At 39.2% G+C, this 15,554-nt stretch overlaps 1 protein-coding gene across 4 annotated transcripts in view; it reads right to left on the reverse strand.

The window, feature by feature from the left end:
* Window positions 1-15,554, reverse strand: part of AFG2A (AAA ATPase AFG2A) — a 200,305-nt gene that overhangs the window by 174,945 nt on the left and 9,806 nt on the right. For all 4 annotated transcript variants that reach the window (XR_015699491.1, XM_087735629.1, XM_087735632.1 and 1 more), the window contains exons 8-9: window positions 14,565-14,688; window positions 12,989-13,244 (exon numbers count right to left, since the gene is read on the reverse strand). Coding sequence is in view for 3 of the 4 variants with exons in the window: in XM_087735629.1 (XP_087591755.1) it covers window positions 12,989-13,244; window positions 14,565-14,688 (380 nt within the window). In the remaining variant the exon portion in view is untranslated. The remainder of the gene's footprint in view (window positions 1-12,988; window positions 13,245-14,564; window positions 14,689-15,554) is intronic.

Genomic DNA, 15,554 nt, shown 5'->3' on the forward strand with positions numbered 1-15,554 from the left:
CAGGAATAAAGAGGTCACAGCTTTCCAAACAAAGCCTGAATTCATTTCAGCATGTGCATGCACACGCCACTGCACAGGTCAGCATTTAATTGAAACAATGTTTTACATTAAAACAATAATAAAAAACAGATTGAAAAAGAAAGCATGATTCTTCCTGCTTCCTCCTGTTATCATAATCATTCTCTCCTGCACTTCAGATTGACCTCTAAGCAGAGGGGGTGGGGGAAAGTCTTATTAACAGGAAAAGGATACAGCCCGTGGCTTGACAGAGGCAGAAAAAACCCCATCCTTGCCTCGAGACACAAAGATGTATTTAATGTAAGGAAATGCAGGGTAGGGTGCAAAGCATGCCGCTAGAAGCGACGCGGAGGGCAAAGGAGGTGAAACACTACAGCAAACCCAAGTTTATCACTACAGAAGTTATAACGCAGATAAACTGAAGATTCAGACATTGTACCTCAGAAAACATCGAGCAACTCAGCTTAGCTGTTGGGTATCTTTAGCATGGGAATGTTTTGGGTTGAGTATGTCATTGCTGTAAACTGGCTCTGAGAAGAGCATTTGTTTCAGCTTTGCTCCCTCCTTTTCAGATGCTACTTCATTCTTAAGGATTAATGAATATTAATAGCCTTTTGACAGTGACTGAGGGCTCAGGAGTGGGCAAGTAGGTTTTCACTGTTTTATTCCAGCAGGAAGGGTAGGAAGGAGGCAGATGTAGTTAGCCTGCTGTATGGTCGGTGGGACTGTTTGCACAGGCCTGGGCTACCTATTTCTAGTACAGGGATACATGACCGGTCCCTAGGACTACCCTAATCAGTGCAGAAACTTAACTCAGAAGGCAGCCTTTGCAATAGTGAACGACACTGATTCTCAGTGGAGTATGAGTGGAAAATCCCAGCTAACAAAAAAAAAAAAAAAAAAAAGAAACAAGCATAATAAGTCATGCATGATTACAAACAATGGAAAATAAACAATTTGTTCCAGTCCAGCAACTGTGTGCTCTACCTCACCAACTCATCCTGTCTGTCTAGAACAGAGGAAACTAAGCGGACAGAGGGGAAAAAAACAGCAGAACGCCCTGTCCTGGTACAGACGATCCTTCTTTGGTACCAGGCTATGCATGAGGTCGATAGCATTGTTTCCCTGTAAGATTTTCTTGCTCATAGCTTGGCTAAGTGTTGGCACATTAGATCATAATCGCAAATGTCTGAGCCTAAAAATAGACTCTACAACACCGCTATATTTGTCAGAGTCTGCGTATAATTATACACTACTGTAATTAATAGAAAGCATCCACTCAAAACGACAAACATATATACTCTAGGTTTCAAAAACAGAATATACACAACACTTGAGGAAACGAACGGAACAAAACAAAATTGTTAATCATGCATCTTTCACTGCCCATCAGCTACTTCTTCCACAAATCCATCTTGTCTGGACTTACTCTTCCAGAATCCTAATACCAGAATTTATAAGTAGCTTCAAAGAAATTGTAATCTTCTTGCAAGATTGTTTACAAAAGGAAATGTTTCTTCTTTCCCTGCTAATTCGGCATTTCCCTCCCGAATTATTATGGCCAACCCAGAAGACGCTTACCGTTTATCCCTGCGACAGCTGTCAGATCCAATATGATACCCTCCTGCATGGCTGGAAGTTGAATGCCCAACAGCATATAGAAAGATTTCAGCTTCCTAATGGCACTGGATGGGGCATCTTCCTCTACTTCTAGATCTTTACATACTATATTTCAAAATTTAACAGTTCTATGCATAGGAAAAGCATTTAATATAACTTAAAATCAATTTTGAACCGTAAGAGAACATATTGATATTCTTGAACATATCATAGCCTCATAAACAAATGGAGTTTATAGCACTTCATTACATCAGGATATTGGATGGTCAAATCCAGGAAAAACGTAGAGAACGTGCATGTATGCTGTTTGCAGTTATGCATAAATACACAATAACACAGACAAAGCCTGTTTGCCTCGCAGACGGAAGCCTCGCCATCACCTGGTAAGGACCACTGCTCCATAGGGAATGTCCCAGACATCCTCACCTGTTCAATCTTTCATCCTGTGCAGACCCAGCAAACCAGCTCTGTCTCACCCATCACGGTGAGACAGCACTAGGCAGTAACAAGAGCAGCTGCCACGAGCACTGAGGGACAGCAGGGATGTGTCTAGGCAAAGGCTCTTCCTCCCTTTACTCACCAGATAAAATAATGGCACAACAGCATCAGGCAAGCACCTGATATCTGTGGGCCACTGGCAAGCTTTCCTCTGACCTGGGGGCAGGAACCACCATTCACAATAGCTGAAAAATTCAGATGTGTTCTTCCATTTGCATCCTAAGAAACTTCTACAGTTTGGAGGGGATTTTGGTGTGGTTTTGGTTTTGTTTGGGTTTTTTGTTTTGTTTAGTTGATTTTTTTTTTGCCCCCCATTGTACACAAGTATGGAATCAAACACGACAACAAATTTACCATTTCAATTCCAACAAGGAATAAAAAAAAAAAAATATCCATGGACCAGACTCCTATAAGTATATTTTTAACTTATTTCTTTTTTATTTACTCTGTAGATAAAATGCATACCTATTTAGAAAATTTTTCAGGAAGCAGAAACTCTTACTTTTGTTCTTGAAACCATATTCTGCAATCTGTCTTTAGCTGCCAGTGCTATATAGGAAAATCCCTGAAGAACTTTCATATACTGTTTGCACAGGAAGGATAATGCCCTTAAATCCCTTGTAACCATAACATTGCAAATTCACTCAGCTAACCTGAGCACTAATCTACTGTAGGGATTATGTACGCGATTTATAGTCCTTCGTGAAGAGCTCCGGCATTTGCTGGAACATGTCTATGGAGCTGACTAGAAGTTGCTGAGAGGTACGACAGGGGAGGGAAAGGAAGAAAGGAAGAACTGTATTTTCAAAACTTCTTTCATACAGGAAACAGTTTATTCACAGATCAGGTACACACACATCATTTATCTTAAGATAATGACAACGGAGGGAAATAAGGAATACCAGACTGCCTGTTTCTAGCCTGCTCTCATACGTAAATACACCTAGGCGAAGGTTAGTCATGCACGTCTTAGAAGAAAAATAAGGACTGCCAGGCCACCAGAATAGCAAGGGCAGAAAGACAAAAAGAAACAGTTAGTGGCTAAATGCCAGTCTAATTGTAATTAGGAACATTGTCAAGTCAGAATATAGCTAAAAGTTAAAGTCAGGAGACCTATGAAAACTTTGCCTGAAAATATTTAAGCTCTGTCCCCCAATCGCAGTTATTCATTCTACATACAAACGCCTACTGCTAACTGATTTTACTCTGGCAGAGCTAACACAGACATACAAATTAAGCTACACTTCACCAGACGATCTTTAATGATCTTTTATGAATTAAACAAAAGAACTAAGACTGCTTTCAGATCCTAAGTCTGCCATTATATATTCCAGGAAAACATTTACCTGGAGCCTGAGAAGGAGTCAGAAAACACTGAACTTTTGTCCTATAGTACCATTTCTACAGAAATAGCTTGTCCGAAGCCTAGCTGATGCTAGCTTATTCAGAAAAAAGCACAGCTATGGAAAACATCATTTTTTACTCAGATACTGAGAAAGCTTGCAACTTTGCAACCTGAAGATTAACATCTACTCTAAACGGGTCAGTTCAGACCTTTCTAAAGCCAGCACAGCAAGATGGAGTGAGATGAATCATAACGCAGTCAGTCCCTCCCTATGTACTATGAGGGGAACAAAATTCCTGCAGATTTTTAGTACGGGAAGAATTGCACCTCAAACGTATTTGAAACGGAGTCTAGTACTATCGCTGTTCAAGTTACATTTGAAACCAGACTCGGCACAAAAACTGAAAGGAAAAAAAAATGCATACGAATTGCTTCACAGAGATGACACTGTACTTGAGCTCTAGATGTTCCCGTATTATGTTCACTCAAAGAATGTAAGAGCAAGCCAACCAATTAAACAAAATCTGAAGAGAACTGAGGAGAGAAGTGTTAGCCAAAATTCAAAAGATATCTGAATCTAAAAACACAACTGTGCCAAATGAAATTCTGCCTAAAACAAGACAAAATGGCATAAATGAGTATCAGACACATCATGAAAAAACAGAACAGAGAACAAAATGAAAAACAATTGCCTTTCCAAAATTAAAAAAGTTACTAAAGGCTTCTTAAAATGTAATACACCTTTCAAACAAGTAATTTCCCAAAAAGTATGCTTGTATCTTGGAGAAAAAATAGTTTTAGTCCAAATACATAATTCCAATTCTTAACTGTAGCCTGCTCCAGAACGAGGAAATAGAATAACTTCCTGCATCACGAGGAATCAAGTCTGAATCACCTGCGATAATTTAATGACAGGTTACTGGAGGGCTGCAGTGAATATGAACTCTGTTAGCAGGAGAAAAACACTGCAGTGCTTGTGTGCTGGTCAGCAATAACAGTGAGCATGGTTATCCTACTTCAGCTGGCAGGAGGTGGAAAATTAGAAAAGACATGATGGGAGAGGACGAAGGAAGTGTGTAAGTCTGCAGAATACCTTTCAGTTAGCAAAATGCCCGTTAAGATGAATGACTCTGTAGAGCATGTTGTATTACCAAGAAGAAAGTCCACAGATTTGCCAAACCCTTCTCAGAGATTAAAAGTCAGGAAGTTGTCCTCGGTTCTTAGATATGCATAACCTTTAAAGTTAACACAGGGGAGCAAGCAGCTCAGATCATTGTAGAACAAAAACCAAAACCAAACCTATAGGATAATTTAAAAGATAGTGGACTGCAGAGTGTCTTCAAAAATCAATTTAGCCTGGTTAAATCATTTTCATTCATTCAAAGGTGATCTACAGACAGCTGAGGATTTCTTCTGTTGCTTACAGGAATAACATTGCCTGGCACACAGCTCTCATGCAGCTTTGCATCCAGGGAGCTGAAGCCCCTGAGGGACACAAAACCCGGTAAGCAGAATAGTGACTGGCGCACCAGTCCTGTCAATGTGCTGGGTTTCCGACATTGTGTTGATTCCCAGGTCTAGAAAATAAACAGGGACCACACAGAACTGTCTGTTCCCACCACAGCTCGGCCAACGACCCAGCCTAAGACAGTATCTGCCCTAAATTTATTCTGTTCTTAAGTAAACTGACATAATGCTAACTTCTCAGGACCTGCAAGCTGAGGAATGACATTCTGACTGCCATTTCACAGCCCACCAGCCTGCACACATAGGGCTACACACACGCAGGCTACTCTGGCGTGTGCACCCGCTCACCCTTCAAACCAAACAACTTGTTTTGGGGCTGACCCTCCAACCCATTCAAATGCAGAAGTTTCTATATGCACTACCACACATGAATAGTATCGTCTCTTTTGTACCACTCAAGCTGCAGAAGCAAGAACACGGTGTCTATCTGCCGTGAAGGTTAATTTAAAATATTAATGACAGTCATTGATCAACTCCTCTGAAAATATTCTTTATTTCCTGCTTGTATAAATATCAGCAGACAGAATGGGATGTGCTTTAAACAGATTATTAAGTACTCAACCCAGAACTGTGTATATGAAGTCAGCAATCCCATCATCCAATTCACTGCAAGCCAGTTTCACATAAAAACACACTTAAAATTAGTTATGATGAAAACCAAAAGTTCACATGCCTTGACTGCAGTAAGTGCAACGTTCTCCATACAAAAACAAAAATCAAGTACTGTTACAAAACAAACAAAAAAAAGGCCAAAGATTTTATATAAGGAAAAATAACTACGAAAAGCAACATAACGTGCACCAGCGTCTTTTCAGAGAGGCAAACAGAGCAAGACTTTCTCTCTGGATACAAAGACAGTCGCACTAAGGAAACACCTGTGCACTCAGCATATGCAAAGACACAGGGAAAAAAAGAGATTCAGAAACTTTGCAATCACATCAGAATGACACCGAACCAAAGTAAAAGGGTGAGAATCTAAGCCTAAGCAGCTAAAATAACACAATTTTTGTAGAACCTTAGGAAAGTAGTTGAACTATTTTAGATGTCTAAGACAGCAATTCTAAAACCAATTCTGACTTTGTCTTTGCCCCACAAGATGTTGGGGGGAGGAAATCCTATGAAAGAGGGCAAGGGATCCCACAGACAAGAATAAGGTCACCACACTCCACCCAGTCTCAAGCATGTTCCTTCAAGCTGCTCAGCAGCATCCAGATGTAGCCACTTCTGCACAAAACCCATCACTCTGAGTTAGTGCTCTACGAAACAATCAAAAAAACATATGTTACAGTCTGAGTCCAAAAAAGCCACATTGCTTTGTTAAGTGCGCGTGCAAGCAAGGACGCATTTGTTCATAACCTGTTAAGACAACAAACTAGGTCAATTGCTTTGGTTTAAAAACAGCTTCTGCATTAAGGACCCAGCTTCAAATTACAGAACACAGCACTAACTTAAAACTCACGAACACTGAAGATGAGGATTGGATTTTCTTGGTATTCTTACACTGTAAATTAGCATGATGGAACACGGTGTCAGAAAACTCAATTGTTCCAGTCCAAAAATTAACTTGTAGCTTTACTTCTGTATCGTGTCTGGACTTTTCAGTGCATTTCAAAATCCAATGTTCTGCCATTTCTGCAAAAATCTCTTAATTTCATAAGAATACATTTTTTGGTATTGACCATCTGACTATACATGTTATTAATATCCCCCCAAACCCCCACATTTTCTACATGACCTTTTTATAAAAAGGCAAGTGGCCTTTCCCACCTCATTTTGAATGTCCCACGGGAGCCCGTATTCAGTTAGAGAATGAATAGCAGATCATTTGCAACAGCATGGTTTCAATCTTTTTCTGTGCTACAAAAAAAACCAACAACAACAACAACAAAAAAACCCAAAAACAACATAGACATGATATTTTCAGTCACTTTCCATAAGGGAATAAAATAACTACAGTATGTCAAGCAGTGCTTTCCCTTTAAAATCTGTAACTGCAATCAGTTAATTTGAAAAGAAACCAAAAAACATCCTGCAAAACAAACAATCCCATTGCCTTGGTCATCAACCACCTTTGTCAAAATCTACACTTTCAACAGTGTCTCAGCCCACATTCCTACATTTAGGATTATAATCCAAGAAAAATATTTACATTTGTTGTACACCCCCAGCAGAACTCGGGTCCAAATTGTGTTGGGAAAGGTTCAGACTGAACCTTTATGGCTTAAAGAAAGGATAGATACTCTTGATGCCCTAACACTAGGCTATTTCATCAAGACTGAGACTGAGCTGAAATGAAGAGCTCAGATTTGAGATACAAGGCTAAGAAGCCACATATTGAACACAGCGCTTGTCTAACTCAAAGACCAGTTAGAGGCTGGTCCTCAGGGTGCACAGAGACTCACTGTTAATCACATTAGCCCAAACGGCTCACATTTCCTGCAGGTGGCCAGGCTACCAAAACTGCAGAAGGTGGGGAAAAACAAACACACAGACCTAACAAAGAGACATTCCTGGTTTTCAGGGGAATTTACTTCCCCATCAATTACAGGGGAAAACAAAAAACCTAGGAGCCAGCCCTTTAATTGCCTAATTATTTTTATTTTTAGTGCAAGTGGATTCCAGAAACTCTTTTTTGGGTCATAAAAGATACAGCAGGAAGTTTCTCGGCTCCAACAAAAGCCAAATACAGTATTCCCCTAAATAACTTATACTTTTACAGATCTAATATCTACATATAATCAATACACAGAGCTATCAATTCAACAGCATAAAGACTCTCCTTCCTAGCTGTATTATTCATCACAACGCAGGGGTAATAAAAGGGCCAAATGAATACCATAGACAATAAGATCTCTGAGCAACAGGACTCTTAAAATTATGAACATAAGATCATATCATATGTCTATGCAAGTAGCTTCACAGATACAGCAGAGCAATGCTGATTCATACTGGTCAAAGATGTAGCTCAATTTCTTATTTCTGTAACATTTTTTGTAACAGCCAGCTCAAGCCAGTGAACCATTAGAATCCTAAAGGCTAGGCAAGGTGATACCTTTAACTGCATTACAATCAGGCAATTTAAAAAAAACTTTGATGCAAAACAAAGTGATTAGTGCTTCTTTCACAGAAGTCTCAAAGTTTCAGTGGCTGCAATGCAGCATCCTCACTGGAACCAAATAGATGTTATTGCAAGAGAGACCCATATTTAAACAAAGACATTTGTTCTTCCTCTCCTCATGATGCTATCTTATCACAGTCCAAGTGTGTTATATCAGCACACTGAAATTATGTGTAATGAACAAGGATGTTCAAGATAAATTCTAAGAGTTACAAAGCAAATACTTCCTTTCTCTCTAAACAATATGACTGAACCCACTTCTTGAAGAAATCAAGCTATATTTATATTCACCCTGTTGAAATGCTACAGGCAGCCATAGAAGGATAAGTTTATAATAAATTGCTATATTTGGAAACCTTTGTTGCTAAGCATCTTCTAACATTCAGTACAGTTTATACCATTCATGTCCCTGCTACATAATTAACATTTCATATGTTTTTCCAAAAAAAAGTGCAATGCTTATCTTTGTTGTTAAAGTAAAACCATTATAATTTTTTAGGGAATGAATAAAAGACTGTGTGGCCAATTAATTAAAGCAGAAGCAACAATCTCAGGGGCATACAAACACTGACATTATATGCAAGAATATGGCAGAGTCTATCTTCTAGACGCTGCCTCTGCTTGCGATAAAACAATTCAGAAGGCAGCCATTCACACTAAAAGGTAATCTACTAAATAATTTAGGACACAGTAGACCTCTCCCAGTCTTAAGAATATGACTTTCTCAGCTGCACACATAACTAAGCCCTCTTGTCAAGAATTCTGTGCATGTGAATCCCTCAGAGGGTACTCAAGTCCTCACGAGTCTACCACGAGGAGCCCGCTGCAAGCTGATGTCTACAGAATGTGGTCCACTGCCCATCGAGTTATTTGCAGGTTTTCCATACTATGCCGTTAACCTATACAAAAGCATGCAGTTAACGGTGGAAATCACAAGCATGTTGCTAGGCAGTGGAGAATCATAGCAAATCCTGATTTCTCCAATGTAGTCACTACAGATAATGTAACCTTGAACAGAGATGAGGTACACTAATTCTGAAGGCATTGTATCTAAGCTCGTGATCCTTGCCACGTTAGAAATACCAGTTTTACTTTTAATTTTGCTGGAATGACCATAATTATTTGTAAAACAGACAAATAATACTTGCTCAACATGGGAGGGGGGGACACAAGTAGTCTGCGCAACAATTAAGAGATAGGTACATAGACAGAGCTGATGCCTGTCACCCTGTTGTCAACTCTTGCAACAATACTGTAAGCTTCATGATACCCAGCATTTTTCCTATAAAGTCACAAAATTTTGTGGTTTCATTTTGTGAGAAGCTAGAACTTTATCTTTAGTAGAGGAAAAGAAGGTATTGGAAGAAAAATCCACTAATATTTTAAAAATTCAGCAGATCAATAAAAACACTCTTAACTGACTATTATATCCATCTATATATAAATATTTCACAGGTGTTTGGTCATAATACCCTGTTTGGAAAAGTCCAGAGCACACTGCACAAATTCTCCAGGTGTCTTGTCCACCTTTCCTCTCCTTGCCCATTCCAGCATACACAACACCGTAATTCTGTACACACCATATACACAGGGGCCTACAAACAGTCAGCACAAGCTGAATATTAAAGGCTCCTAAGACTTCTTAATGATTTCCATGAAAATGCATAGAGTTGCTGAACAAAATAGGAAACTTGACTGACTGACCTCAGAAGTACCACTAAGCAATTCTTGCACCAGATACACAAACAACTTCTGCCAAGAAAACAGTTGGAATATGTTTAACTCTACAATAGCTACTTACTTTTCATTAACACATGTTCTTCAGAATCATATAAAAGACAAACATCAAAGCTTTTATAATGAAGTATCTTAGGAAACCTAACTATAGGTGCAAAAGTGGAAGGTTTGCCTATCATAGCCCTACAATTACTACATTTACCATGTTACATTAATTACTACACCCTTGGTTTATATAAGCAGTACATACACGATATCATACATGTGTTAAAAAAACAGAGTTGAAGTATAAAGATAAGGAAGGATGAGTCCTTTGGTAATGATCTAAACTTTGTATTAAGAATATAAACATATTTAGCTTGTAAACTTTCAGGCTTTCCAGCCACAAATGAAGTACCTAAAGGTATAAATGGGGTAACCGGGACTCAAGAGTCTCCCAAAGACCAGAGACTACTGCGATACAATTAGCAAGCGGCAATAATCTTGTACCAAAAGCTGAACATGTACTTCTGAGTTCAGAACTCCTGCTTCTAAATTAGTTTCCACGTTTTCTCCGTACTTACACACACATCGTGTGAAAGTGGCACAGGTAACCTTAAAATTTGTGAAAGAACTCTTAACTCAGATATTGCCTGAATATGAAGCGTTTTGGTTATTTAGAAATGTGCACAGCAGTCGTTACTATATGTTTATATCATGTTTTATATTGTAATGTATACGAAATAGTATGTTCAATTCTGAGCCCTACATTACCAAAAGGTTATTGACAATCTGGAGGGAGTTCAGAGAAAATCAACATAATTTCTCAGAAGGCAGGAAGGACTTATTTATGAAGAAAGATTAAAAGAGCTAAATATTTATAGTTTGGCTCAGTAATGAATGAGGAGGTAGGGGACATGAGGACAGCCTAGAGATATCTGAAGGGTGTAAACACTAAGGAGGGAGAGTAAACGTGTTAGACAAGGATGTAAATAGAAATAATGGGATAAAACTAAACAAGGAAAACTTAGGCTGAGTATCAGAGAGCATTCCTGGACAGCAAGCTATCTTGGACCACAGCACAGTTTAAGTGAAGCAATAGAAGCCCATCACTTGTAACAACAAACAAGACTAGACAAAACACTGGAAAATTTGGCATATGGAATAACCTTGCTCTGCTGAGGAGAAATATTACCTCATAAAAGCTAGTCTTTTCTAAGTTTAACTCCAGTGAAAGCAGTAATATTTTACAAGGTGTTGAAAATTTAATTGGAAAAAGAGATATCAAGAACTTAATTAGAAAAAAAGAATCCAACTAAGAACGTTCCTTAACCATAAGCAACTTAAATTCAGTTTATCTAATACTTCGACCGAATCATGCTTATGCAACTCTTTGAAAAGCAAAAATACATGTGAGCTGCAAAGAGTTAATGGCGCTGGACCGTATTCTCCCCAGCAGAGGTCACTCCAAGTTAACAAATGACAAGGAAATTTAACGGCATGGATTCAAACTTCAGGAAAGAAGATCAACAGAAAGGAGACATCTTCCTTCCCTCATTCCCAGCACTGGCTTTGGATGCAAAGCTCCCAGGTAACAGCATGTCCTGCAATCAGTCACAGGGAGATGCCAGAAGATTTGGATCTACACAGCACGTCATGTTCAATTTGTACAACACTCAAGATTTAATTTCTGAAAGGCCCTCATGAAGTGGGTAAATATTGCCTATTTGCAGCTGGATTATGAAGTGTCCAGAATCAATGTGTGCATGCACAAGTAAAGCCTAGACCGGGTCATGTTTGGAATTGAAACCGCAACACTTCTCACTGAAAATTTTAGATTACATTAGTTAAGTATTTACTATGTGAGGACTGTGACACAGGCAGACTGACAAGCTTCCAAAAACACAGAGGAAGGAAAGTAAAAAGGAAGCTTATCTTTTTTTGTTGTTGTTTGTATATATTTGTTTTAAAAAGAATGTTTGCTAACTTAAAACAGAGCTTAAAACACAACCAAAGCCACTAGAAGAGTGCTATAAAAAGAATAGTCTGTGTCCGTACGTATTTTTTTCTTCTTGATCCATACAAAAGTAAAAACCTTGCTGTTCCAGGTGCCATCACCCGTAATAAAATTTCTGTCATCTTCATAGTTAATTCTGATACAAGAATTAACTGTACACTGTGCCACTGCCAGGGGAAGCTGTCCCAGTGCCAAAGGAAATAAAAGTAACCATCACATACAGCAAACATATATTTGCAAACTACAAGGGAGCAAATATGCTTAAGCAGAGCTGAAGAGGCATATTTTGACTAGACTGTTTTAAAAGGCTGCTCATGGGTAGATTTAAGGTCCAACACTTAAACCGTGTAGACATATTCTAGCAAAACGTACGAACTGATAGAGCATACTTTTAATATTTCATCCAAGGAAAACAGAAGTGAACTCGTGTTTAAGTATTCCCTGGAACATACTGAACCCTGGCTGCATGATGCGTGGATAATTCTCCAGGGCTGTGCCTGTGCTGGAGGCCAAGGGATGCTTTCCAGCCCCCAGCTTGGGGCGTGCTCTCCAGCTCTCCCAGCTCCGCTGCACAACCCGACCCAGGTGCATACAGTCCCCCAGCCCCTGTCACAAGCTCCTCATCTGCAGGCGAATGAAATACAGGCACAAAATATGGAAGGGAGCCACAGTAAACACCACTCAGGCCCGCAGTCTCAACATCCTGGGAGCAAGGACCTGCGGGACAAGCTGTCTAGCCTGAGTGACTTGGGATTTTTGTACGGAAGGGGTAGGCTCTAGAGGAGAAAAACTCTTAGAGATGTGTCAGTTAACTCACTAAACCATTGGTTTACTGAAAGACAGCCAGCTATCTAATATGCTAGAAATGGCACAGGGGATTCCCTAGTGTTAGTAATCTTAACATTCAATTTTAAAATCTATTAATACTCAAAGACCGTTTCTGATCTGCCCAGGAGCAGACTGGTGTTCCTCATATTCCATGCTTGGCTATGTTTTCTTTGACGCAAAAATGAATTAAACCTCATTGTTTTAAAAGCTATTAGTACAGACTGTGGATTTTTATTTTTTTAAACAAAATAAAGAGACTAACAATAAAATAAGATCCTAAATAAGACAGACAAAGTCTTACCTGCTTCCTTGCACAAGGCTGCTAAGTCTGCACCCACATAACCATGTGCACTATCAGCCAGTTGCACCAGCTCTGCTGCTGTGAGCAAATGGGGAACTTTCTTGAGAAGCTTCTGGAGTATGTCCAGACGGTCTTGGGCATTAGGAATCCCAATTTCTATCTCTTTATCAAAACGCCCAGGTCTGCGCAGTGCTGCATCCAGTGCATGAGGACGATTAGTGGCTCCAAGTACCAAGAGCTGCCCTTCACTGCCTTCCTGAAGGTATCAAACAATGCAAAATATTAATTTTGAAATACAATTAAATGTCACGCAGCTTATAAACATACTTCTTGCTTACTTTTCCCAACTATTGCACACACTAAAATCCTGATGCTAGCTCTAAAGGAACAAAGCAAACTTTTCAGAATATATACCCTGCAAGTGATCCCATCCAACCTAGCCCTAATTGCAATTTAGCAACGCTATAGGCTGCACGCACACACAGATAATACAAGAGAAGCTTTACTCCCAGATGCCCTCATCCCAGTGTCTCCCACTTTAATCTCCAAGAACCTGCTTTCCTGTATCAGGAAAGCAAGCGCCAAGGAAAGAAAAAGAGGTGTTTAAGCTAAAAGGCAGCACCGGCACAAGAACAAAAAGGTATCAACAGACCCTGAATAAACAAGGTTGGCAAACAAATCATTTAAGGTATCAAAACCAGCAGAGACAGGAGGTCATAAAGCTTCCTGCAGGTTCAGTAGGAAAAGCAAGGTCAAAAATCCTAACCAATTTCCTCAAGCTCTGCTTTTTCACTTTTAGAGTGAGGCAAAATCAGCTAGGAGGTCTCTTGCAGTGCCATGCTCTTTTTGTGAACGAAGAACTTTCTCCAGGAGGACTATCCATCAGCCTTTGCCATCAGAAAATACATTCTGCCTGTGAACAACTCCAGACTAGGCAACTCAAAACTATCATGCAGGAAAATCATCAGAAGCTTGCAGATTACATAAATAGCAGAAATTCATTTTCATACTGTGGACAGATTTCTTTCATCTTTCCTGCTAATAATCATAAAATAATAGATGAGAGATTGGCAATCTTTATGGGCTTAATCCATAATGTACTCAAGTCAATTAAACTTAGTGTTTCTTCAGTAGGCGTTCGATTATGTCCTAAATATTACTATGGCAATCTTGAAATAGCTGTTGTCATCTTTAATAATGCAGCCTATATATCACCAGAGTATTTTGATGACTTTGATTTCAGAGCAATTAAAAAGACCTGGCTTAGTTAGATGATGGGCTATCACTAAAATTTCAGTTTTATCTCCAAAACTACAAGAGTGGGAGAAGGCAAAGGAAAGGTAGCAAATGGAAGAAAACTTACTTTCTTTTAATCTCACAGTTATCAGGAGACATTCCCCTCCTATGTCTTCTGCTTAGCATCCAGCAAAGAATTAGATTACCATATAAAGTCTCACCTAAGCCTATTTTCTTTCCCCCCAAATGACACATCTGAAATTGGCTGCATTACAGAAGTAAACTTATTTTGTTCAGCTAGTCTACATACACATTAGTTGTCTCAATACAGTCTACTTACTGAGCCAATGCCATCCATTAATGTCAGTAACGAAGCAACAACTCTCTTTTCAACTTCATTCTGAGCCCCTTCTCTCTTTGGACAGAGTGCATCCAGCTCATCTATAAATATAATGGAGGGGCGACTGGAAAAAAAAAAAAAAAAAAGGAAAAAAAAACATGTTAAGCTGCTCAGGAAGATTTAAAACACCGAGGCAGAGAAGTGCGAAGCTGTTTATGGAAAACGCCCAGTTCCTACAAAAATTAACAAGCATCCCACTCCTTTAGGCAACTGAAAGTTTCAACCTTGAATATGGTGTTACTCAAAGAGATAACTAAAACGACTAATGTATTAGACAACTAATACCTTTAAGATGACCTACCAATCTACTTTTCTATGACTCTCTCCCAAAGACTCAACACTAAATATACTGATTTCAAGAGTAAAAAGACAGCGCTTTATTTGCCACTTCTACAAATACAGGATGCGATAGTCTTTTGCTAACGTATTATGAACAGCAATCATCTGGAAGTCTAAAGTCTGCCTTAACCAGGTCTAATAAATTTGGGCAGAATGCCATCCTAATCCAGAGGCATGCTATATCCAGTACCAACACTAGCTCATTTAGAGCTGGCTTCCATGCCTCAGCACAGAACTACATTGGTCTCCAAAGACAAAACTAGACAGAAAAATTTGGATCCAGGTGAAACGCTGGCTCATGCTTCCATCTGTTGAAATAAGCGTACAATACACTAACGACAGATCGAGCGGTTTGGCACCATCTGTAACAGTCCCTTAAAAAGGGTAGTGTCCAAAAGCATTTAATAGGCATACTAGAATTTCACTGCTTTCCTTCCAGCTAAGCTCTATATAAACAAATTTATTTCCTTTAAAAAACCACTGCAGGAAAAAATTACAATTCAAAGATTCTTGCAAATGTTTTTCTTTTAAGAACATTAACGCTGGAACCAATACCGCAAATAAGTGAGCGTGAATAAAATTATCCAAAAG

The sequence above is a fragment of the Nipponia nippon genome, unplaced genomic scaffold (assembly GCF_047370975.1).
Source record: "Nipponia nippon isolate SJK-2023a ecotype South Korea unplaced genomic scaffold, ASM4737097v1 scaffold_6, whole genome shotgun sequence".
Taxonomy (NCBI): Eukaryota; Metazoa; Chordata; class Aves; order Pelecaniformes; family Threskiornithidae; genus Nipponia; species Nipponia nippon.